This window comes from Adelges cooleyi, unplaced genomic scaffold (genome assembly GCF_023614345.1).
Source record: "Adelges cooleyi isolate 19-005CV unplaced genomic scaffold, UGA_ACOO_1.1 ACOO_flye_CR_arks_rails_tigmint_CR_PRNA_21, whole genome shotgun sequence".
NCBI classification, from domain to species: Eukaryota; Metazoa; Arthropoda; class Insecta; order Hemiptera; family Adelgidae; genus Adelges; species Adelges cooleyi.
The window spans coordinates 11,061,313-11,085,460 of record NW_026095871.1 but is presented as its reverse complement, the minus strand read 5'-3'; the positions used below and the strand labels follow the sequence as shown (position 1 = coordinate 11,085,460).

The 24,148-nt window shown below is 38.2% G+C and overlaps 2 protein-coding genes across 13 annotated transcripts in view; both read right to left on the bottom strand.

The window, feature by feature from the left end:
• Positions 1–24,148, bottom strand: part of LOC126834734 (serine/threonine-protein kinase mTOR) — a 192,341-nt gene that overhangs the window by 20,332 nt on the left and 147,861 nt on the right. The gene's annotated exons all lie outside the window — the stretch shown is intronic.
• The window catches only part of LOC126834735 (ephrin type-B receptor 1-B), a 102,969-nt gene continuing 82,102 nt past the window's right edge, over positions 3,282–24,148 (bottom strand). For 2 of the 11 annotated variants that reach the window (XM_050566874.1, XM_050566873.1), the window contains 15 exons: positions 23,204–23,349; positions 20,120–20,357; positions 16,711–16,866; positions 11,129–11,289; positions 10,726–11,010; positions 10,388–10,628; positions 9,851–9,962; positions 9,618–9,688; positions 9,362–9,379; positions 8,793–8,843; positions 8,465–8,608; positions 8,130–8,389; positions 7,343–7,552; positions 6,862–7,214; positions 3,283–3,986 (listed from right to left, as the gene is read on the bottom strand). In XM_050566874.1, coding sequence (XP_050422831.1) covers positions 3,719–3,986; positions 6,862–7,214; positions 7,343–7,552; positions 8,130–8,389; positions 8,465–8,608; positions 8,793–8,843; positions 9,362–9,379; positions 9,618–9,688; positions 9,851–9,962; positions 10,388–10,628; positions 10,726–11,010; positions 11,129–11,289; positions 16,711–16,866; positions 20,120–20,357; positions 23,204–23,349 — 2,714 coding nt within the window. In that variant the 3' untranslated portion in view covers positions 3,283–3,718. Of the gene's footprint in view, positions 3,987–4,311; positions 4,435–6,861; positions 7,215–7,342; positions 7,553–8,129; positions 8,390–8,464; positions 8,609–8,792; positions 8,844–9,361; positions 9,380–9,617; positions 9,689–9,850; positions 9,963–10,387; positions 10,629–10,725; positions 11,011–11,128; positions 11,290–16,710; positions 16,867–20,119; positions 20,358–23,203; positions 23,350–24,148 lie in introns of all 11 variants that reach the window. The other 9 variants (XM_050566884.1, XM_050566879.1, XM_050566880.1 and 6 more) reach the window with 9 other exon arrangements.

The following is a 24,148-nucleotide window of genomic DNA, read 5'->3' as shown; positions in this document are numbered from 1 at the left end:
TAAATACGAAAATCCTTTTAAAACTTATATAATCCGTCAAGGTTTTTGTTTTGTCGCTTATATGAGTTAGTCACAGTAAGTATATAAGTAGTCTTATATACTTAGGTATAGGTAAACACCGCCAAAATATAATAATCTGCCCTGGCACATCATGTTGTAATAAAACATTAAAACCTGTAGCTGTTATTATATTTACATCGTATTGCGTCGGATATGGCGAAAAAGATTAATCCTTTGAAAACATAATATTATGTTGACTGTTGCACTTAAAGACGCGCTACATAAGATCTTACACACACGGTTGTATATATATATTATAATAAAGTGGGCAACAGCTATAGTCCCAACACTGTCTGATTACTAGTCCAATTCCAAGTTCTAACATTTGGATTTAGTACCTACGTCACCTTTTAATGCGCGCAATGAGATTACAGTATCAAATTAATTTATAACTCAAACACATCAAAAACGGCTCCCGTTTGTGTACCAGACGGATAATATGTATATTATTATGCACGTTTACATAACCTCGTTCGATTTAGATGTTGTTGTACCATTTACATTAATCCTATCTCCGTATTGCGCCTACGCTATACATTATAAAATGCTGACACTTAGTTAATATTATGAGCTCGTGTAAAGCGTATTATGTTTATAATTTTATTTTTAAACGGAAACTCTACCTACGCAGTACGCGGGTTTTGCAGCATAACACATCAAAATATGCACATATGTACACAATTGTTGTTTAATTTAATATGTCGAAAATGTATGTATTTTTCTCCGTTTACACACATTACATATTGCACGCACGTTCGATTATGATTCACGTAGGTACGATTCATGATTAGCTTTCAATGCATACACAAAAGTCAAACAGTATGAAAATCATAAGTACCTATTCTATGGCTACAGCCTACAACAAATAGGCATCAAGATAACACTTACTTACCGTCTAGGTACCGAGTTTAACAACCGTTTACATTATAAACAAATGTATACACTTAATGGCAGAAGTATATAATTAAACACAGCAATATTAATAAACTAGACAATTTTAAATATTACGGAATTATTATAAAACATATTATTACCATTTAATATTATTTATTTACCTTTTATTATACGACAATGACACTGATTGCTGTAAAAGAATACACTGTTAAATAATAATAATAATACATTGATCGTTATGATGTACACCAAAACTGGAAAAGTTACTCAATTCAACTTTACTTGTTAAGTTGTTAATTGCGACAGATAAAAAGTAATAAAGAAGTTAGAATGTTACTGATTTTCGTAACTTTGTAACTAGTTCCTGTACAGCAGTCTGCTTTGATATATATTTATATTATATTTATTGTGCAATTTTAATGTATAAAGTTTGCTTGGCAATTGACATCATTTCATTTAATTAAAATTTAAATATCGAAATGTAGTGCACATGTTGAAAAACTTTACAATAAAGGTTTACAAAAAACTGGTAATTGTTCAGTTTCTATTTTTATTTGATCAAATAATAACATTTAGAAAGAGGGGTGTCCACCATATAATTACTAGGCTAGAAATGTATTTTTTAAATTTTTGTTCTTATGTTTTTATTGACATTTTCTAAAGCATATATTATAAAAGAACAATGGAATATTGAAAAATTAACTGGTTAAAATATTAATATTAGTACCAATATAGACGACTAGAACTGTGTATTTATGTTGTAGTAGTGTGACACAGTGTTACTTGTCAATGATATATTTTTTAATTCATTAGGTTTTGGAAATTCAACAATACGTAGGACTTTTTTTTTATTTATATATTTTTATTATTATACTGTACATAATTATAATTATATAATGACGAGTTATACAATATACATACAAAGCCCATTTTCGCAATAACTCTATTAAGACATATGTCGTACGAATAGAGCTTTGGTGTAAATATAAAGACTATACAAAAAAAAAAACGAAAGAATCGATGGTAATTTTTAACATAATAAAAAACATGTTTCTAGTTACATAAAATGATAATAATTAGCTTACAAACAGAAAAAAATATATTAATATAAGTGTATATATGTATAATATGTTTAAGTAGAAGCTTATACAATTGATAAATTATATATTATATGTAAATACAGGGTGAGTATACCTATTGGGTACTGAATTTTTATCGGGCGAGGAATCGTAATATTTGTTTCCTATCTTTCACACGGGGTAAAGATGTACATAATTATTATAGTTAGATAATAAGATAATGCTAATTAAAAAATGGGTTAGAGAGAAAGGTCAAGATTGCGCAGTTTTAGAAGATTAACCGAAACTAATAGTTATTGTAATAATAAAAACTGGTGACTACTGTAACTTTAAAATACTGGACGGAACTGTAAACGAATTGTTGAGAAAAAAAATTACTTATATCTGATATTTGCATTGTCTATATATGTGTATATATTATCATTATTGAAAATTAGGAAGTTTGTGAGTTGAGATAGATGCAGTTGAGGTAGTCGTATTGAATTAGTTATTAGTAGTGGAGTTAAATGAAATGTAATTCTTTGCCAGTTTTTAGATAAAGTTGAAACATAGATTTACGTAGAACCTAGGCAGTGTACAACTAATAATAATTTTTAGAAAACACAATACAAACCGGGGACTTTTTAGTAAGATCACTAAATACTATAAATACTGTACAATTTTGTCAAATAGTTATTATTTTTTAAATTTAAATTTTAATATATTTTTTTATTTATCACAGTTAACTTTGGCGGACGTGTCTTTCCCCACATCGGTTTGCCGTTAAAATTATTCATAATAAAATAATTTTAAAAAAAAAATTTGATATAAAATATCTTATTTTAACGTTAAACAACATCCTTTCTCTATAAATAATACTTAAATTTTGTTGTATTATATAATTTGTTTGTAATTTTTACTCAACAAGAGTATGCCTAATTTTTTTTATTTACAATAATAATACAAGTTTGGATCATCGTAAAAATACAATAATTTATAAAAACTAAAAAAAAACAGTCTGGTTGTACAAAAGAGACAACAATAATATTTTATACATAAATATACACCACAACATTATTTCAACATATCAATGTACACACGAAAAACGACAAAAATATATATACATTAACTGTAACACGTTTCGATAAAAAAAAAAAATTTAGATTATCCCTGAAAAAAAAGTCAAAAACATTTTAATTTGATTTCCTTGAAAAACGTCAAGTTAACAAAAAAAAAAAAAACACAATTTTTTCAATTACAATTACAGTTATTATTTTTTACTATATCAATATACAAAGTATACATAGTCGTACAATGAATTAAATTAATACGTATTACTCTACTCCTATTTATTATATATAATATAAAATTGTCGGGTAGGAAAAATAAAGGGGATTCTTTCTTTATCAATAGAAAAAAAAACCAAAATAGGTAATTATCATATCAAAAAGATGGCGTTCAAATGTTTTGAATGTGAGTTGTCGATGGCAAAAAAAAGGCAACACAATATATCGGAGGGAGAATAACAAAAAAAAAAAAAAATTATAAATAAATAAGGAAATGCTCTCCGGTTAATATTAATAATAATAATCATTAATCAATAATTTACAGGTACAGTCTAGGTACTTGGAAAGTTAAGTGCCGAAGCCGTCGATAGATTAGGAACCGAAAATATGGTGGCCGCCTTTGGCTTTTGGCCGTGTGACTTAGACCAGAAAGCCCTCGGACAGGTTGGCCGAAAGCTGGGCACGCATGGCCTGTATGCTGTTCATGATTTTCTTCTGATGACCGACGAGCGTGATTCCCAGCGCCGTCAGGTCGGCCACGGTAAGTCGGGCTACAGCTTTCAGGTTGACGATGCCGGCCTGCTCGAAATTGTCCAAGTACCTGGCCATCTTTATGGAACACAGCCATTCGTTGACCGAACTGAATTGGGTCATGTCCGGAGCATCGCAGCTCAGAGGGTTAACGGACCTGAAACAACATTGACGATAAAGCGATTACAATTCACATTCAAAAACATTAAAAAACAAGAGCTGAGCAATGTGTCCAACGCTGCCCAACTTTGCCATAATATAATATACATGGAAATTAAGTGCAAAAGCAATATTATACATATAAATTAAGACTAAAAAATTGTAAAAACTAAAAAAAGCAAAAATCTAAAAAATGCCGCTCGATAGATAAGTATTATTATTATTATGCGTATTTTCCAGCTACAAATACATACAATTTAATTTTTTTTACATCATTATTAAAAATCATAATTAAGCGATCAAACAATAACAACGGGTATTACCTCTCTTTTCGCGGACAACCATAAACGTTTTTTTTTGCCCGTTATTCGTGATGAAACGACACCCAATCCGAGCCACACTTAAATACGACCGGCACATAATACGGGTTAACAGGCGGCGGACGGCTGTGTCCAGAGAGAAAACATGCAAAACCCAATATATGCGTTTGTTAATGAGAAATATAGTAAGTAGGTAAGTTAAAAAACATTAAGATAGCAACAATATACATGATAAACGATAATAATAATTAGAGGGAAAAAATTATTTATTAAAAATATATATATTACACACAATGTTGTGTTTTTTTTTCTTGCACCGGACACCAAAGCTGAACCTAGGAGTGTTAGGCTAAATCTAATATGTATATGTTTTACCGTAAGTAACGTGTATTCTTTATTTTGTACATATATACGTATGTAAAGAGCGTTATTCCCGTAAGGCGTTAAAATTTGTTTTTAAAGAATTCTCCTTAAACGGTTTTGTACACACTTAGTCGTTAACAACTAGACCCAAAAACAAGAGCAGTTCAATCAAGTCCACAGTGCCGATTATTATGTAAGTATATATATTAAGACACAGTTTGATCATACTATTAAAAATATGGAAAATTGTTTTCAAAGCGATTACTTAACGAGAAACTTTCAAGAGATAAGCAAAAAAAAATGTTAAGTCATCCAAAAGTGTATAATATTTTCAAAAAGCAATGTTTGTGAAAAATACTCGAAAAATCGATTTAAGAAAGATTCGAAGGCCAAATACGGAGGCCAAATTATTTTACAATCGATTATTCTAAATTGTAAATAAAAGCAGTACTCGACCGGAGGGTTTTATAAAATACATATACATATTGTATATCAACAAAATGGCGTCTTTAAAGTAAAAAACCCTCAGCACTATTTTTGTTTGAATTTATTCTGTCGTTATTTTTTTTAAATATCGTAGTAAAAGTTTTAACAGCGCCTGATGTCCAAATATTTCCTCTAACTGTTGGACCTCTCGACATTTTTAGAGAATATATTTTTATGATATTTTATTGTACTAAAATCAAATTTTAAAAATAATTTGGTTTTTTAACTATCCAACTAAATGCTAATCTCCTAATTCTTCTGGCTTAACCTTACTCATAGGACACACAGTGCATGTTTATCAACAAGGACGAGCGCGCTCCCGTGCAGAGTTATGAGTGAGCCAAGCTTCTTTTTTATACTCACAAAAAAAGCAAAAGGACAAAAGGCCTTGTGGGCGATCAAACGGTCGGCCAAAATCCGTAAGTGACTGCACTACAGGATTCAAGAATAGTAATCGGCAGACAAGAACTTGGGCAGACGGATAAACGGTAGATACGGTTTTTTTTTTATAAAATACGAGTAGGTATAAAAAATAAAATAAAAAATATATGCCTGGCGGTGGCTTTATGCTTCCGTCGATTACACCACTGCGGAGTAGGTACCGTTAAATTGTGAATGTAAAACGGAATATACAGATCGAGCACATAAAAAACTTTGCCATTTAAGCAACTTTTATTTAGGAAACTTTTGGCGAAATTCACTAGGGAAACGTTGTTAACGGCTAACGTCTTACGCGAATGCATTTGCACGTTAAGAAAATTGTGAGTTTCGATAAGGCGAGAAACATGTTGTCGAGAGCGGTTAAACGTTTGCCGCCGATGAACTTTTGAAATTACTCAACATTTTGATCTGGGCAAAATAGTCAACTGAGAATTCGTTTGTAACTTATATTTTGCTCGGAACGGGATGGACTTGTGCATTCTATTATCTACTGTCGTCGTTTTAAAAACGAATTAAAATTGTTTAAATTTGCTAAAGCTAAAATACGCAGTTCACACGCATTCAAAACAAAAAAAAAACGAACAAATTATTTATGAAAAACGTATTTATGCTTGAAAACGATAAAAACGAAAAAAAAAGCCAACATAATATAATATACAAAATATAGTTAAATAAATAAATAAATAATAAGCTCCAATCAGCAGTGGTACCGAGTAAAAATTATTATGATTGTAAAATAAAATAAAAACATTTTGAGGTACTGATGGCGGTTAGCAGCGGTTTCAGTTTGAAATCCAAGCAAAGTCCACAACATGATTTTAACATTTGTTCCAACTGTACTTTAGGGCAAACTCGAAAAACCGGCGCCGCGAACAGCACTCAATAATAATAATATGTAAAACGAATATGCAAAGCCCAAGAGACACAATCGATGACAAGTAGCGGACCGAACCAAAAGGCAAAAACAGTGTTTACGAACATAAGAGGACGATAATAATTGGTTTATCGCAAAACCCAGCGGGTTTTTTTTTCGTTTAAGCCCACCAAATATTTTTATCCAGGTTTTAACCACTTTTTAATTGTGAACCAGATTTGATTTGGGTTTAATAATATGACAACAAAAAATAACAATAATAACTTAATCGGGCATTTTTATTTAAACCCCGGGTTATCGCCAACTCCAGAGTTCGGTCTACTACTCGAACAAATATGAAAAATACATATTGTGTATATATATATATATTTTTTTTAAACGGTGTTTACCTATTTTGGGCGATTCGCCGCAGCGTGTCGGGACATCTGATCAGCTTATCCAGGGTTTTCACTATGGACAGGAACACCGGTCTGTGCGTCCTCTCCTTCTGCCAGCAGTCCAACATTAGCTGGTAAATGGTCTCCGGACAGTCCATGGGCGCCGGTAACCTGTAACCCTTCTCGATGGACTTGATCACGTCCTGGTTGCTCCAGTTCCAGTACGGCCGTTCGCCGTACGACATCACCTCCCACACGACGATGCCGAACGACCAGACGTCCGACGCCGAGGTGAACTTCCGGAAAGCAATTGCCTCGGGCGCGGTCCACCGTACAGGGATCTTTCCGCCCTGGAAATTCGAAAACTGTGTAAAAACATATAATACATCCCGTTAGACGGACACAAGACGGAACTTGCAACAACAAGGACAAAGGAAAACCCGGTCGACACCGACACGCAAACACTACAACAACCAGCTCTCGCCGTGCTTACCCGGGTGGTGTAAGCTCCCTCGGTGGTGCTCTCGATCTCCCGGCTAAGGCCGAAATCGGCTATTTTGCACACGAGCTGAGCGTTGACTAGGACGTTGCGGGCCGCCAGATCTCTGTGCACATAATTCATCTCGCTCAGGTACTGCATGCCGGACGCGATGCCTCGCAACATGCCCACCAGCTGGAGCACTTGGAATTTGCCGTCGTTGGCCTGTGGAGGAAAAGACGTTTAGTACATCAGGGGATAGGGCGGACGAACGTACCGCTAACATCACGCGCGTCCATTGGTGGGGGGGGGGGGGGTGTAAATCAAATCTGGCCATTTGAGCATCTTATTGAAAACACAGTCAAAATAATTTGAAAGAAAGGTAATGTGTGACTCAAAGGGAAATATTTTTTTTTTTGGCTGTAAAGGAAAAAATACGATTTTGGCGGAAAAATTTTAGTTTTACAGATGTGAATGTGGATCTAAATGTAGATAAGGTGTGTGAAGTGAATAAAGAAATGGCCATAAATGGATATTTGTGGAGAGAGCCGTTCTGGCTGGCCGACCCCATTTGTATGTGAACGGCGAAGAAAAGGGATAAGGACAAGAACCTTTTACTTAAGCTTTGTAAGCCAGGTTACCTCCTTAATTGGGTAGTCTTTTTTTTTTTTTTTACAAAAACCCATGTTATTGTCAACTCTACGATGACGCCTGCTACAATGGAATGGTCATTCCCCCTTTCACGCGTGCACGGACGCCCTTGATGTGTATACTATATCCATACATCTGTCAATATACTCACTCTCAAAAAAGTGTCCAGCGAACCGTTTTCCATGTACTCGGTAATGATCATCACCGGATTGGACCTGGTGACGACGCCTTGTAAGAATATAACGTTGGGATGTTCGAACTGTCCCATTATCGACGCTTCGGTCAGGAAGTCGTTGCGAGCCTTGTCCGTACTTCCGGGCTTTAGGGTTTTGATGGCCACGTCCACCTCTACCGACGGCGAACCGAGCACTTTCAATTTGCCCCGACAAACGTCGCCGAACTCTCCTCCGCCTGCGACCACAACAACAATGTTAAGTATGCAAGTAAGTTTGGGGTTTTTAAAAAAAAAAGTAATGTGCTGCTTACCAATTATGGCCTCGATGGTGATGTAAGAAGCATCGATTTCCCTGGCAAACTCTTTGACGGCCTGGTTGGGATCCTCGTACGTGTGCGGATCTATGTACGATCTGGACGTGGTGGAACCCACTTGAGTGAACAACGGCGTGGTCACTATAAGAAAAGCAAATAAAAAAAGAACACGTCATGAAACCCGTCGAAAATTCTCGGACGACATCGAGAGTGTTAATAAAATAATAGATAGCGGCAAAAATGGAAGACTGTATTTTTATATTATAATATCATCATATTATGTATAATGTATATTATTATGCTGGATGTAATCGGTTGGACTTACTGCTGCTAGTGTGAGTGGCTACTATGGGAGGGTTGTCCAAATTGCAATGCACTGGAAAACAAAAACAAAACACAAGTGTTCACACCAAAAGCACAAAGCAGAATGCAAGGCGAACAAAAATAAACATAAACTATAGCTTTTTCGTCAATAATATTATTATTAGCAGTCAGCGCCCGAGGGTTATTGTCTATATTACGGGTGTAAGAGACGAGCGCTACATTGGGCTAAGTCGGGACGAATAATAAAAAAGATGTATAATAATAATAATAAAAAAGACACCGGTGGAATTTCAGAAACTCCAGTAAAAAAAAAAATATTTTTTTTACGGCAATCGTTTTTCGATTTGAGTTATTCGAAAAGCCACCGGTGATTTAAAATGTGTTAATAATAAATATTAATGTAATTACAAAAACGTATGGCGGATTATTATTTGGGAAATGCACGAGTATACATAAGGAAAAAAAAAGGGGGTAAAACCAAAATCACAAGCAAAATAATATAATACAATTGGGGATGAACGAATCGAAAAACAAAACGGAAAACACTAAACATAATATTATTACACTTACTGTAGGTAACAACAAGTCCTGTTTTTTTTTTTAATGGATGCATGTTAAACACACAAGACAAATTCATGAAAAAACTAAGTGCGTTAGGTAATACAATAATAATATATTATTTTAAAAGGTATATTGTTAGACAATACGGGAAAGAGGATTGTGTAGGATTTACCATACCGGACTTATTAAACTATACTCGGTTTTTTTTTTATTTCAAACTAATTTATTCGGGTCCTAAGTGGAGGAATAGAAAATAAACCCTTACCTTCTCCGTTTCTGTATTCCAAGGTGTCGCAATCGCTCGGTTGTTTTTTATTGCACTCGTCGTTGCTTCGACTGGAAGAAACAAAAACGAAAAATGCATTACAATGTAGAAGACGGAAACAATATAATATAACGAGATGTATCCCGAATTGAATATGTCGCAGTTGAATAAATCGTAAATTAGTATATAAAATCAAAAATCAAAATGGATAATCGTGGGAACGCCTAACTCACCTTCTCAAAAACAATACCGTCATGATGATGACCACCACTAGGACCACGACCACGGCCACGGTGGCCCCGGCTATAATCCGGACTTCCATGTTATCTTCGTCGCCAATGTAAGCTGTTAAAAGCGATAAAATAAAATCATTAGTTAGGTGCAATCATAATAGTAATAAAACAAAAACAATAACGAGCCGAGAAAAAATGAAACAAAATATAAGGGTCGGGCCTCTTAAATATCTGTGGCCACAGGTAACAACCAAAACCGGATAGTAATTGATTGGTAGGACAATGTGACTATGAGGGAAGTCATTGAAAAACAGTTTCCCCTCATTGGTTCTGTATTAAAAAAAAAAAAAGGACAATGTGACTGCAGAAACTTATTTAAATTGTTCAAAGTAATAATATTAAAAATATTAAACTTTAATACAAATATTGGGCCTCCGAGACAAAATTCAACTAGAATTCACGCCAAACTATACCCTATTTTTGACTTAACCACAGATATTTAAGTGGCGCTTTTTTTTTTTTGAAAATCAATTTTACCCGTGTCGTCTTTTATCCCGTTTTTTCTTTGGACCTGTTGTTGGGTGCTCTTACCGCTTCCTAGAAGCTGACCGGTGGTCTTGTAAATGGTCGGGCTGTACTCGCCCCAGCCGTGTGCGGTTTTGGCGCGCACTTGAAAGCCGTAATCCGTTTTGGGTCTCAGCGAACCGAACACTACGTGCTTGTCGGCCGTCAGCTTGTTGTTGGCGTTACCTTCTTCGCCGCGTGGATAGAATCTCACCTGCGACAAACACCGCAAACCAGCCCGCCGACGGATTTAGATATAGTTGCCGGTGGCTGGGTAGGTGGGAGAGTAGGGGAAGGGGTCAACAACTCACCTCGTATACTTCCACGGCATCGTCGACGCCAGAGTCCGGAAACCCTGAGCCGATGGGAGGATCCCAGGACAGGGCGATCTCCGAAGCCTTGACCAGGGTCACCCGGACGTTGTTGACGGAAGCCGACTTGACGTTGGACGCTTCGGTGGTGACGGCTATGTCGACGAACTGCCGGTTTTCGCTGGAGGTCAAGTTGCTGACACCGTTGTCGGCCCACACGTGGAACTTGTACGTGGTCACCGGGCTCAGGCCGCTAATCGTTATCTTGGTGTCGTTGAACGCGTCCTGCAAGAAGTCCGTATTTGAGCATACGTTCGAAAGAGGGGGAGGGGGGGGGGTAGCAGGGTCACAGATACACGACTTGTCATCACTTATCCACCCGTCGAAGCATTGGTTTACTTACCGCGTTGGGCATGAACATCACGGATTGTCCGCACAAGTCGCAAGTCACTCTGTAGACGGTGTCGGACCTGCCGCCAAGGAAGTTTGGCGGATTCCACGATAGGGTCACCGTCGACTGGTCCACGAAGTTCACGGTCAGGTTTTGCGGGGCCGACGGAGGTTCTGCAAAATATCGACAAAGCAATGAGTAAGGGAAATTCTCGTACTAAAGAATGTTGTAGTTTTGTACACCAAAAAAATCATGTGACACACAATAACTCCTTATAAACGATTTATCAAAGCCCATATCCGTATAATATGTCGTTATTATTCAAGTGCAATAGCTGTGCTTTGCGACGCGCTCTTTTCCCTTTGGCGTCGGCAAAGATATTTTTTTTAACCGCCTTAACGATGCACGGCGCAAACAAAACATTGGCAAAACAACACAGCCACTACAAAGTACGACGAAGAGCCGGACAGTAGATTTCATGGTCATTTTCTCCTTCGGCAGAGGTCAGCCGTTTAACAGCATATTGTTGTGCAAACACCAATCATCTCCTTTTACATTCCTGCGGCCCTCGCCATTTAAAATATGCAAGTCCGCCTTTTCCACGCGGCCGCACTTTTTCTTTCATAGGCTAATTGCTGCTCGTTAAAAACCATGTTTGCCGTTTTGTTTGAACAAGCGTGCCCGCACAAGTCGCCAAGTAGAATGGCGAACGACGATATTAATATTATGCACTACGAGCGGTACACGTTTAAAACTTCCAAAAAGAGAAGTTGGGGCAAAAAAAAAAAAAATACTAAATCTACTTTCTCGTTTAAAACGAATTTTTTTTTTTTACTTTTAATTGCGGTTAAAAACGGAAAACGTACAATTTAACGATCTCGGTCGCCGCCGGGTCACTTACCCGTTTTCATAAAAAAAAAAAACGGCGGTACGGTTAAAGTTTTAATTATTTTTAAAAAAAACCGAAAAGATTTTTTTTTTAATGAAAATAATATATTTCTTTTTATAAACAACCGACCACGGGCCAACAGATTACATGCGCCCGTTACTTCTATTTTCTTGTATAAAATACATATATACATATATATATAAATATACACATACAATTTCGTTCGTTCGGTCATCCCTCTTACCCCTCTCCTCCCTTAGCGCCCAGACGAGGCGGTGGTGGCGGCAATTTCCGGACAATTTATTATACTCGCGCGCGTTTTTTTTTACAACCACCTTAGGGTCGGTTGGAATTGAGAAGGATAAAAAGTAAGAGAAGAAAATTCCGTCCAAAGTAATCTCGCTCCCCGTAGCCGTCAGCTTAATACGCGAAAAGCGATTTTGGATTTACCCCGGGTCGTCGTGAATCCGATATAAATAATAATGCGCCGGCGGTTAACGTGGTAGGGGGTGGCGGAGTGAAGGGAGCAAGGCAGATAATAGTACTACTGCGGCGTAAACCCTATATTATATATATATATATATATATATAAATGTCTGATAAATGCGAAAAACTATATCGGATCGTCTTCGTCGGATCAACACAAAATCGCGTGTGCCGTCTTTTGACAGATTTAAAAAGGTTTTTTTTTTACTATTCCGTAAAGAGTGGAGTGCTCTTTCTTGTATTATGCGTTTGTAAAAATAAGCGATCGTCGCCTAAAAAAAAAAAAAAATCAAAAAAAAAAAAGAGAAGTAATAAAAAAAATCAAAAAGTTCACTCGACTTATCGGATACACAGACCTAATTATCTCATCCCAACACAATACACGGCGACGACGGATTTTCGAGTGCGTTGTTTACACTCGAACGGCGCACAAAGGGACGACTTCCGCAGAAGAAAAACGTCAAAGCACACATTTGTTACGAACCGAAAATAATTAGCCGCCGTGGAATTTTCGTTAACCGCCATTTTGCCCGGCAAGTATATAACCCGTAGTACACTCTACTGTACAATGTCGTACAAGTAGGTATGCACAAGGTATTTCCCGCGCCTCGTATATAGATACAATTAATAAAAATATTAATAAAAAAAAAAAAAAAAGTGGAAACATATACCTATTTAAAAAGCCGTTCCGCTTTTGTCCATGTACTAGTGCGGCAACAGCAGTTTTTTTTTTAATTTTTCAAGAGACTTCGTCGCGTCTGGGTCGACGGCGACTTTTCTCATTATAATCAGTGGGCACAAACACACACGCGCAAAAGAGAAGGATTGTACCGCCGTCGTTCGCTGCCCTTTTAAGGTTTTTATTTTTTGTTTGCAGCTTTGGCGCATAAAAAAAAAACAGCAAACATATCGTAAACCAGAGGAAATATTTTTCATTCCTTTTCATTTTTCTCCCAACTAAGTGCAAATACGCATACGTACATTATTATAATATAAGAGATATGACCCGCCGCCGAGTAGTCCCTTAGAATATAACATAATATTATATAGACATCTACATATCCTATACTACGTGATTATTATACGAGGGATTTCATTAAAAACGTCAGAAAAAAAAGTATACCCCGCTTGTTTGAGTTTCAATTAAAAAACAGCTTCGTATCGAAGCAAAAAAAAAAAAGTGTAGCCTAGAGAAAGAAAGCCGGGGTTTCCTTCTTCGGCCACTTTACAGTCTAGTCCTCGACATATAGAACTTAATTAAGCCATTCCTCAAAGTCTCTTCGGCCTATAAGTCCGAATTTTCCGAACATTCCTATACAAAGGGTTATCTCGACGTTTTCGAACCCAAGTATATAGAGAGGAGAAGGAAGAGTTATGGAGAAATTTTTAACTCCTTCCTACTCTAAAAAAAAATCAGTAACTGATCAGTTGTTCCGTGGGGGAGCTGACATTTTCTGAGGAAATCTATCGAATCATCTGAGGAAATTCCAAGGGAGCTTGAAGAGTCTTTTTAGGGTCTAAGCTTTCTCAGCTCCGCGAGATGATCACATACCGGTGTAATTCGAAAATCGAAACACGATGTAAGTAACTGTAAAACTCGGGATCAAACGGGTTGAAAGATAAATACAATATTTTGTCAGGTTTTTTTCCCAGTTTTATTTTTTGTAAAAATTAAAAAAAACAACAACATTCATCGTATCGATCATCGCTCGGCGACGTTTTGCCGGTCGAACACACACAACTCACAAGACGTGTCCTTTCAATTCCCAACGTTTTGTGTACACCCGCAGCGATAACCATCTGCCGATAAGATTTTTATTTTATTTTTTTACATCAATCCACACACACACTAACACACATAAGTCCGTGTTGTTTACTGTCGTTCAGATTTTTTTTTCTTCTAAGATTTATCGCCGGCATAGTATTACGGTTTCTCGTATACCTACATATATGTACATGTACACCATCCTTACTTCTCAATGCTTCCCTACGCGCAGTTCGACCGGTCCATATAAATATATACACACAACGTAATCCTTAGATGGACTAAAACGTCGTCCCCCGCGACAGATAAACATCTTACGGATTCGTGGCAAGACAGAGACAGATATCCAATGTATTGTAGACGATGACGACCAACAATGAGGAGGTTCAAAGACACAGGAGAGACGACGGCGAACTTGGAAATCGACCGCCGCCGCAATAATGTTATTTTAAAGGGGATTGGACTAGTTTTATACGTGTATTATGTATTTATTATCATTATTATTATTATTGTCGTTCACATAACCCCGGACAAAAGACCCGTTATATTGTGTTGGCCGCCGAAGGATTTCAATAGATAAACATCGGTTGTCTTCGAGGTGGATGACATGTTTTTGTGCAGCGGCACGATACGACCATGTGTACCCGAACGCGGCGACAATGACAGAGGGGGGGGGGGGGTATTCGCAAGCGGAATTCTTAAAAAACCGAGAAAAATAATATAAAACGTCCGATCAACCGGATTATTGGGTTTCGAATTTTCTGACGGCGGTCGACCGAACCGGACAAATAACTTAACTCGGCGCCCTCTTCACCTCCCTTGCCGCCGTCTTGTTGGCAACAACACATACATAGACGACAGCTCGTGTGTGTGCGTTAACACAAAAGTCTTGTGTGAATTGAATTCGGCGTTAAGTGCACCACACCGTACTTACTTGTGGCGAACAGCGACAACGGCGGCTATCGATCCAATCCAACGGGACAACGTCGGCGGCGGTGGCAGCCAATAAAACGACAAAGAATCTTGGGATTTTTAACGTCAACCGAGACTATTGTTGTTTTCAAAACTTACCGAACCGTATTATTGGCAATCAGTTTTTTAACAATCGCTCGGAGGCGCGGGTTTAAGGGGGGAAAACCACTCAAATCAAACACATTAAGTCAAGTGGGGGGTGGGTACACGTAGATTGTACTTAGATAATACCTGATCGATGCGCGGAAAGGCATATCGATTAGATTAGGTTGGTTAGCCGTAGATAAACAAGAAAATTCTGCCCAATGTGGCGAATACTAATAATTAGTCGCCATTAATAAACCGAAGTCATTTACGGGTCAGGCCGAAATTGGTCGCAACCAAAAGACAATAGCATCTCTGCTCTGCATCGAAGCTAAAGTAACAAATGAACGGGAAACGATCGAAAGATAAATGCAAATTCCAGTGGAAACAAAACAATTTGTCAAACAAAAAAAAAACATCATACCTTTGGCGGGTTCGCTGGTGATTTTCTTTTTTTATTAATCAACGTTATTTTACTGGAGAATCTTCGAACGTCGGGTAGAAAAAAAGACATATTTATGTATATACATTGAAACTAGTTTTTTTTTGTTACTCTCATTTACATAATTTGACGTAATGACCGCGTCTGCCAACGGCGGCGGAATCTCCGTTTTTTTTTTGTCCATTATTAATATTCACAAAGCAATTCTCTATCGACAACGATTGAATGTTAAATGGTTGTTCGTGAAATTCGCATTTGTCGCCGATGGTTTTTTGTCTTCCTTCGCCGGTGGCAGGCACGCGCACTTTTAACTCGTTTAAAATTGTACAGATATATTCTGGGCTACGGTGAACGAAGCGCAATCAGCGAGCAACAAAGTAACCAAGTAAGTACACACAGTAATAAAACTAGTCGAGGCGACCGCCGCAGGGATATCGACTTAAAAGGGGACGAAAAAGGCCACTCGGGGCCACCGGACGTTTACAAAAAGCGGTTTTCACAATTATTAATACTGTCCGCAAACGGTTTGTATGTACAAGGTTTTCTCGGTTCCGGACGGCAAAGAGGGTTGTTCGACGATGGTGAAAGCGCAGAAAGTGTATGATATTCTTATTATTAAAGTAAATAATATACACAATACAATAAAAGACCCTTTGAACACGCTCGCGTCTCCCCGTGCTACCACCACCTCTGCGCAGCCTTCGGTCGGTCTTTTACCAGTTTTCTTATACACCCCTATATAAGAAGCGTGTACCAGATAAATGATTACGACAAATTTAATTGCACGGTCTCAATAACAATAATTATCACGCCTACATAATAATGGCTTCACATAATAAACGAACCACCGACTTTGGCGCTGGCGGTATTTTTTTTTTTTTTTTATAAACGGTCCGCAACAATTATAGTCGTAACGGTTCTGTTTTTGATTTTTATAATCAAGACGATGTACTTACGGGTGCAAGGGACGGATTTGGGATCTTTGGCCGGTCTGAAGTATCCGGTGTTGCACCGGCATTCGGACATTCCTTGTTCCGGTGCTTTGCTGTGTGCCGGACACGATTGACACTTGTCGTCGCCCACGCCGTGCTTGTACTTTCCGGGAGGACAAACTGCGGACAAACACAAATACAATTTTAACATACGCATTTGCCTCGAGCGACTTCCCGATGTTGCCCGGGACGAGGGTAGAACTTAGCGCCTACAATAGGTGCAGGATAGACAAGCACATTACAATATCGGAGGGGATCCTGCATGATAGATGTGAACACGTCGGGCAAGTAGACGTGTATAGCTACTGCTGTTGCTGCCTTTCGGTGTAACAGCGGTATATATTGGCGTTATTAATAGAGACAAATCGTCGGTGGACGCGTTACGCATGTACTATATTACTTACACCATTCCCCCCCCCCTCGCATCCCGGACGGCAGCCGTCCGATCACAAGATTGATTCCCACGGGAACACCTCTATTCCGTTGTTAATATATAAGCACCGAGGCTGATATACTACTGCTGTTACTACCACCGCAGGACATTTATCATCCTGCATGTAGTTACTATATTGTACGGACGGCCAAAAAGTGCGCCGTTATTATTACACGTATTCGGACTATGCCGTTTGGACGTTACCCGCCGCTTAAGTATGCCGAACGCGTGCTAAGAAAAAAAAAACTTAACTTCGTGAAGAAGCGGTAAAAACGCAACAAAAAGAGATCATCGTCAAACGATAACGTCTCTCGTCGTTTGTCGTTCAACGCGCGTTCCCTGTTTTTTTTTTTTTTAAGATCATAGATTTTTGTTTGTTTTTCACTAGAATTGACATTCAACGAGCGAGTTTCGTCAGACTCGCACGAATACGGTCACACACTGTCTCCGAGTGAGCACCGGGAACCTACGCTGGGACGACAAGACGTGCCCGTGCTAACCGCTGACCTCGGCACGCACACGGGGCCACAGAGATCACGGGCCGCGTCATCGTTCATGCGGGATCTCTATAATCGCTTACAAATCAAACGGGATAGGTATATAATATACACACAGTTATATATAGAACCACCTATATTTACTCAGGAAACTGTCGTGTACTTAACAAACACCCGAAAACCCCCTCGGCCTAACGATTTGAAGTCTACACAAAACGAGATACGTCTACCGGCGGTTTTTGCAACAAGACCCTCCACTAGCTCCAAAGTCCCACAGAATTTGAGTTGAAAAAGCTTTACTCGAAGGCTACACCAAATGAATTTGTTCACTCAACTTTCTATACATAAGCACTACTAGTATTATTGTCGTTATTGCTTTCATACGCACACGCCCGTCGATTTTTATTCAAAAAACGTGGATTTTCTTTTTTAGCTTTTTAAGTACACCTTTTGCGTGTTTACCATGTTTATCCTGTACACATTACGTACATTCATCCGACCGAGAGGGAGCGAAACATATTGTAAACGCATTTTTCGGACCCACTACACTCGCAGAAAAAAAATTAAGTCTACATGCTCTGCCATTCATGTGTAAGGGAGCAAATGATAATTTTGATATGTGTATGTTTTTTTTTTACCGTCCACGACGACGGTGATGTGTGCTTGCCAATATCGACCGTCATTGTTTACCGTGTAATATATTATAATTATATTATTCCTATAATATATACCGGCCGAGAGGGCAATTAGAATCGGTTATTGAAATATCGCCTCGTGTGTGTGTGTATGTGTTTAGCATATAAATTGTTTATTAAGCAAACATCGACGGCAGCGACCGACCTCCTCCTACCCGTCGCCGCACAGCTCTTCTAGTCCACCGTTAATGACCGCCACCACCTATGTCGGATCTACATATAATATACAATACGGCCGGCCATAACGTCGACGTGTAAATAAATAAATTTGGGGAAAAAATGAACCTGTCGTACTTAAATGGGAATTTTTGCCGTATACAGTTTAGAGAAGCCCACCGCGGTGTCCTGTGCCGTGTGTCCCTACCGAACGACTCGACCAACTAATTAACCAGTTTTTTCTTCATTCTTTTATTACTCATACCTATTAATATATAATGATAATGGCGGGGGACCGGATTTTTCTCGGCAAGAGAAACAAATAAAAATTTGACGTATACGAGCATAATAATAATAGTATAGGTATACTATTACTCGTTTAAAACGAAAGAGAACCCAAAAAGAATTCCAATTATATTTTGTCGCTTTATTAATTTATATATTTTTTGTTGGAAATGACAAGTAACGAGACGCGTTCTGGATTTTAAAGGAACAAGAAAATAAATCACAAAGAATTTAAGTTTGTTTTTTTTTTATGAGAAATGATTAAACGATTCTTCTTATTATACTCGTTTTTCTTTTGGAAAAAAAAATGAAAAATCTGTTTGTTTTATAGGTACACATTGTACTGCACGTCGTCCTCTGTAATACGAGATAACGTGGTTTCTCTTATCTCTGCTAATTATCTCCGCTTTCCCGGCCCCGGCGAATAACGCAAAAAGTTTATCTAAGTTTCCCGGCAAGCTCGCGACTGCCTTTATCCCGCTAACCCCCTCCGCACTAGTAATGTAGTGCGACAAACGACCTTTGACATAATTTATAATCGCCCAAAAGTAAATTCCCGGGGCTTATTATCAAAGGAGGAACGAAGGGTAACGGTCGTGGCTGTCGTTATCGTCGCCGCTATGCCTCTGAGAAAGGATTGTTTTAATTGGATTTCCGGCCATCGCCGGTTCTTACGAGATAACACGCATACATTGTCATCTAATACTATACTACAGAGCGTTGAGAAGTTCAATAAGATAACATTTAAAAAGAAAATAACAAAAAGAACCCATTATTCAACATCACACACACACATACCATAGTCCATCCATAACAATGAGATGAGATTTAGATATTCTTATTGTTTTTGTATAGTACAGGCGACTAAATAATTATTAATAGGTTGAAGATGTTATAAGACAGAGACACTACATCCAAAATACTAACGACCACCAATACTGTTCAACATTGAACACAAAATTATTCACTTGTTGATGATGATTTGACAATTTTAATTAATTAATTTGAAACGTACTGTACACTAACTGTTCACTACTGCACACTACAATAGGTATTTTGGGCTTTGGCAATAGACGCTTCGCTCAACTTAACTCGCAAAGTTTCGCATTTCAGTGGGCGCAAAATTATTGTCAATTGTCCATCTCTTAAATTACCTCACTTCTATTCAGGACAACACTTTAAACATATTCTATAACCAAAAGGACGAAATGAACCTATGGCGTTATTCTTTTAAGGACTGCCATAGCTCTATATGCTTAAGCTATTGCCTATTTACGAATTATACAACATATTATATATAAACTCACTGATGCACGTTTGCGATTCCATGTCGGCCTCGAAGCCGGCCTTACACTTGCAACCGCCAGACGGTAGGTACCACTTGCCGTCTCCTTTGCACAGATAAGTCGGAGTGCCGCCCACAATTTCGGCATTGTCCACGCACTTGCCCGTGGCGTGTTCAATTTGGGTGAGTTCCCTGGCCGTAGGGGTGGCCGAGAAATTGGCAAAGTTTATCACCACTTCCGGACACACGACGTAGTACACCTGAAATAATAATAAAAAAAAAAATCGAAGTGTTAAGATTTGTTGTTGTTTTTGAAGTAAAAAAAAAAAAAGAAATTTCCAACTGCATAAAATTAGAATAAATCGTTTTTCGTTTGGCCCCCAGCGGACACACCGACAACCGGTGCCAACTAAGGTCGTGACCGTTTGTAAAAAAAAAAAAAAAAACTAAAAAACAATAAAATACATTTTAAACTAAAACACCAAACACGGACGGCGGAGACTTAACAAGACAAACCACCCCGTAGCGTGTAATTGTCAATCTCGACTAAATGATGGTCGATACAAAAAGTAGTTTTCCGTGTAGAGACGTCAACCCAAAGCAGTTGTTTCATTTATTTTATTATATTATACAGTATAACGTGCCTATTTCTTCTCGCATCCCATTCACCGTCGCGGCGTTGTGACTTGAAAAACAACAAAAGAACGAGAGAAAAATGACCGGGGTCGCTTTAGAATAAAACAAAATACTATATATATATACACATATACAAATAAAACTTAACTCGCGAGGCTATTAAAAAGTCAAGTTTCGAAACGGTCCAAAAAAATAAAAATACACTAACAGTAACAAGACCGCTCGCCCGTTAAAATAAAACGTTATATATTATTATATTTTATAGACAACACACGACGGGCGAGTCGTACACAAAGAAGGAGGAAAGACCGACTTCCAAGGGTGTAATTTTCAATTCATAACGGACAGGTATCACATGATAGTATTATGTGATGTGATGTACTTACATACACATGTGCTACAGTGTGTTCGCATGAATATGGAGCAGATGTTAAATTACACGTATTACACAGTGTCTAATTAATAGTAATAATAGGTACCTGATATTATTATACATAGTCTTGCATGAAGGTGGTACATGTGAAATAAATAATAATAATGGTAATGGTAAAGGGAATTTATGAAGCCGAAAACGGAGAGAACACATGCCGAGGATAAAAAGAAAAAGTTTTTAAACCTTTTCCGACCGATTAACCGAAAAGAGCGGAAAACGAAGAAAGATGGTGAGAATTAAAAAGTTTTTCGGTAATTTGTCTTTTGAGAGATTTAGGGAAGATAAAAAAAGGCATTTATGCATTAAGAAACTTAATAATTAGTGCGCGGCGACCCTTTTATATAGCAGAGGCTTACTTAATCGTATAAGGTTCTACTGCTCTTCAAGAGCTGTATGGACCGCGGGCTATAAATTAAGCTCATCCTGGACCGGGTAGGGAGAGCCCCCGACTATACAAAACCATCTAGTTCATTTTGTACTATATATAGATATTTTATAACAACGGGCGCAATGGCGACCGCTGTGAAAAAAGTATCGCTTTTGTGAGCGGTCGAGACTAAGAAACCGAATTTCCCGTTAATGAGGTTTCTAACCGACATCTGTCTTCCTTGTTCTATAACGAATACCAAGGGTTAACATGCACTGGGCTAGTAGACTGATAGCTATTACTTACAGCGATAATGATGAGAAAAATAGCAGCCAGGGAAAGAAAATAAAAACCCCTAAACAATTTCCTCCCGTCGTGTACCGTTTACTGTATGTATATTGAAACACTTGTCACGTGACACCTGACACCTTTTGAGCGCCGGTACCGTGTTGTTGTACAAGTACATTCTGTACAGTTTATACTTGCTCTCACGCATAATGTACTTATTGCTGCCGAGCGATTTTTAAGTTAATATAATATATTAGAACATGATATTTTAACGGACCGTCACGTCGATGTTTGCCGGTGGACGGAGTTTGCGAGTTACTTTTTTTTTTTAAATCTTATATATTGTTCTTTTCTTTTTTATTATTATTATTATTTTTATTGTTACACTCGGACAAATTTACGACCCGACATACTCCGGAGACGTTACCGTAATAACCATAATAACTATAAATTCGCCCACCCGGTCCCCCCTCCCTCGCTGCCCTCTCGACATAATTATCGCGTATAGCTTTTTACCCCTCTCCGCTATCGCACCATCTGCGAGTTGGTTCATGGAAGTACGCCGTTCGTCTTCAGTGACATTATTTTGGAATTTTTTTTTTTTTTAATGTTGTTTAATATATTGTCTCACCGAGAAAGAAACCCAACCTCAGCGACGTGTGGGCCGTGATTAGTGCGGTTGTACGACAAAGAAAAACAAGGCGCAAAACGTTTTATAGGTTTTTTTTTAGCAGTAAAAAAAGTTTTAAAAAACCGTTACCCGCGGGCGTGATTATTTACTTCAGCGGTCGTCTTTCACGCAAAATAGTCTTGTAAATTTTAATCAAAACAACGGTGCCCCGTTAACGAGGGGGAAGAACACGCTTAGCAGCGTTATTTTTACCGACCTCCCGACATCGGCAATATAAAATAATAATATTCCTTTCTCTCCCGCCCTCGCAGAGAAGCATGCCGATATAAGATACGGCCTAACTTTGGCTTTCGTTGCCCACGTGTAATTCATTAATTAATTAAAAGCCAAGGTATCGTACAGTCTAAAACGTAAAAGACGTTTATTATACTACTGACCGCCATAAGAAATTGCACTATTACAAACAATGAGCTTGTTTAAAAAAAATCTCTTCACTGCGCCACCGATAGAGGGACTCCCCTGGAGAACGGAGAACAAAACCGTTTGAACACATTGTCCGATTTAAAAAAAACGTAGAGAATTTCCCAAATAATTGTATGTTAATATTAAGTCTATAACAGGATGTTCAATTCGTGTTCACTGCTGAAGTCTCAAGGTTATATCCTATGCGTACATTTAAATATACAGCCTCGCCAAGTGGTCTGCACGTTGTACTCTTACCAAAAACAATTTTAAGTAATAATGTACTCACTTTGACGGCCATGATGGAAATGCAAGCGCCCTGGTCTCTGAACGCAAAGTACACTCCTTTTTTGGTAACTTTCACGGTTTTCGTTTCGGTATTGATCACCACTTCGTTGTTGGCGTTGAATCTACCTTCGCCGGCGGCTATCCGACCTGTACGGGAAACAACAGACAAGCGTGATTATTTCCACGGTATACTGTCCTTAAGCTTAAGTTACCACCAGGCACCGCACCGCCACCAACTCCCAAACGGAACAGTGGCCGTCGGCCTTTGGGCTTTGAGCTGTAAACTTATTTATAAAAAACAATCTTTTTCCCGGCGGGGCTCGGCTTTACGGTATCTGCCATAGCCGACGTGGACGGGTAAATCCTAAGGCGGAAGCCGCATATCCGCTGTGTTCAAGACTCGAGTAAGAAGTTTTTAACCGCGATAAAAGCGATGCGGGTCGACAAGGAGAAAGCGGTGAGGGATAAACGCGGGTGGTAATCTACCTGTAACAATCCGCCCAGAAAAGACCCAGTGTAGCTGTTGTTTTGGTTTTTTTTTTTTTTGATCCCGTCCATTGATAAAAAAAATACACGTCCCAAAGCGCGTTTGACATGCTCGCTTGTTCCCGCGACGACGGTCTTCTATGGAAAACCGAACTGCGATAACCCTGCACCTTCCCAAAGGACACAGACTTTTTTTTTAGGCGTGAAGAGGGGAGTTATCGCGTTCTCCCTCCTCCCCCCACCCGCCAGTTTAATTCAAGCTAACGAATTCATTTGAAAAAATGGCATCATACTACAATATTATCACTGGACGCGCGGTGTACATAATGTTGTGATATTTTATTATTAAAAAAGAATATAAAATAATTGGTTTAAAAAATCGCATTACACGAATTAATATACCGAGGGAGAGCGAAACAATTACACTTTGCATGCAATATTATGCAGGCCGCGGCGATAT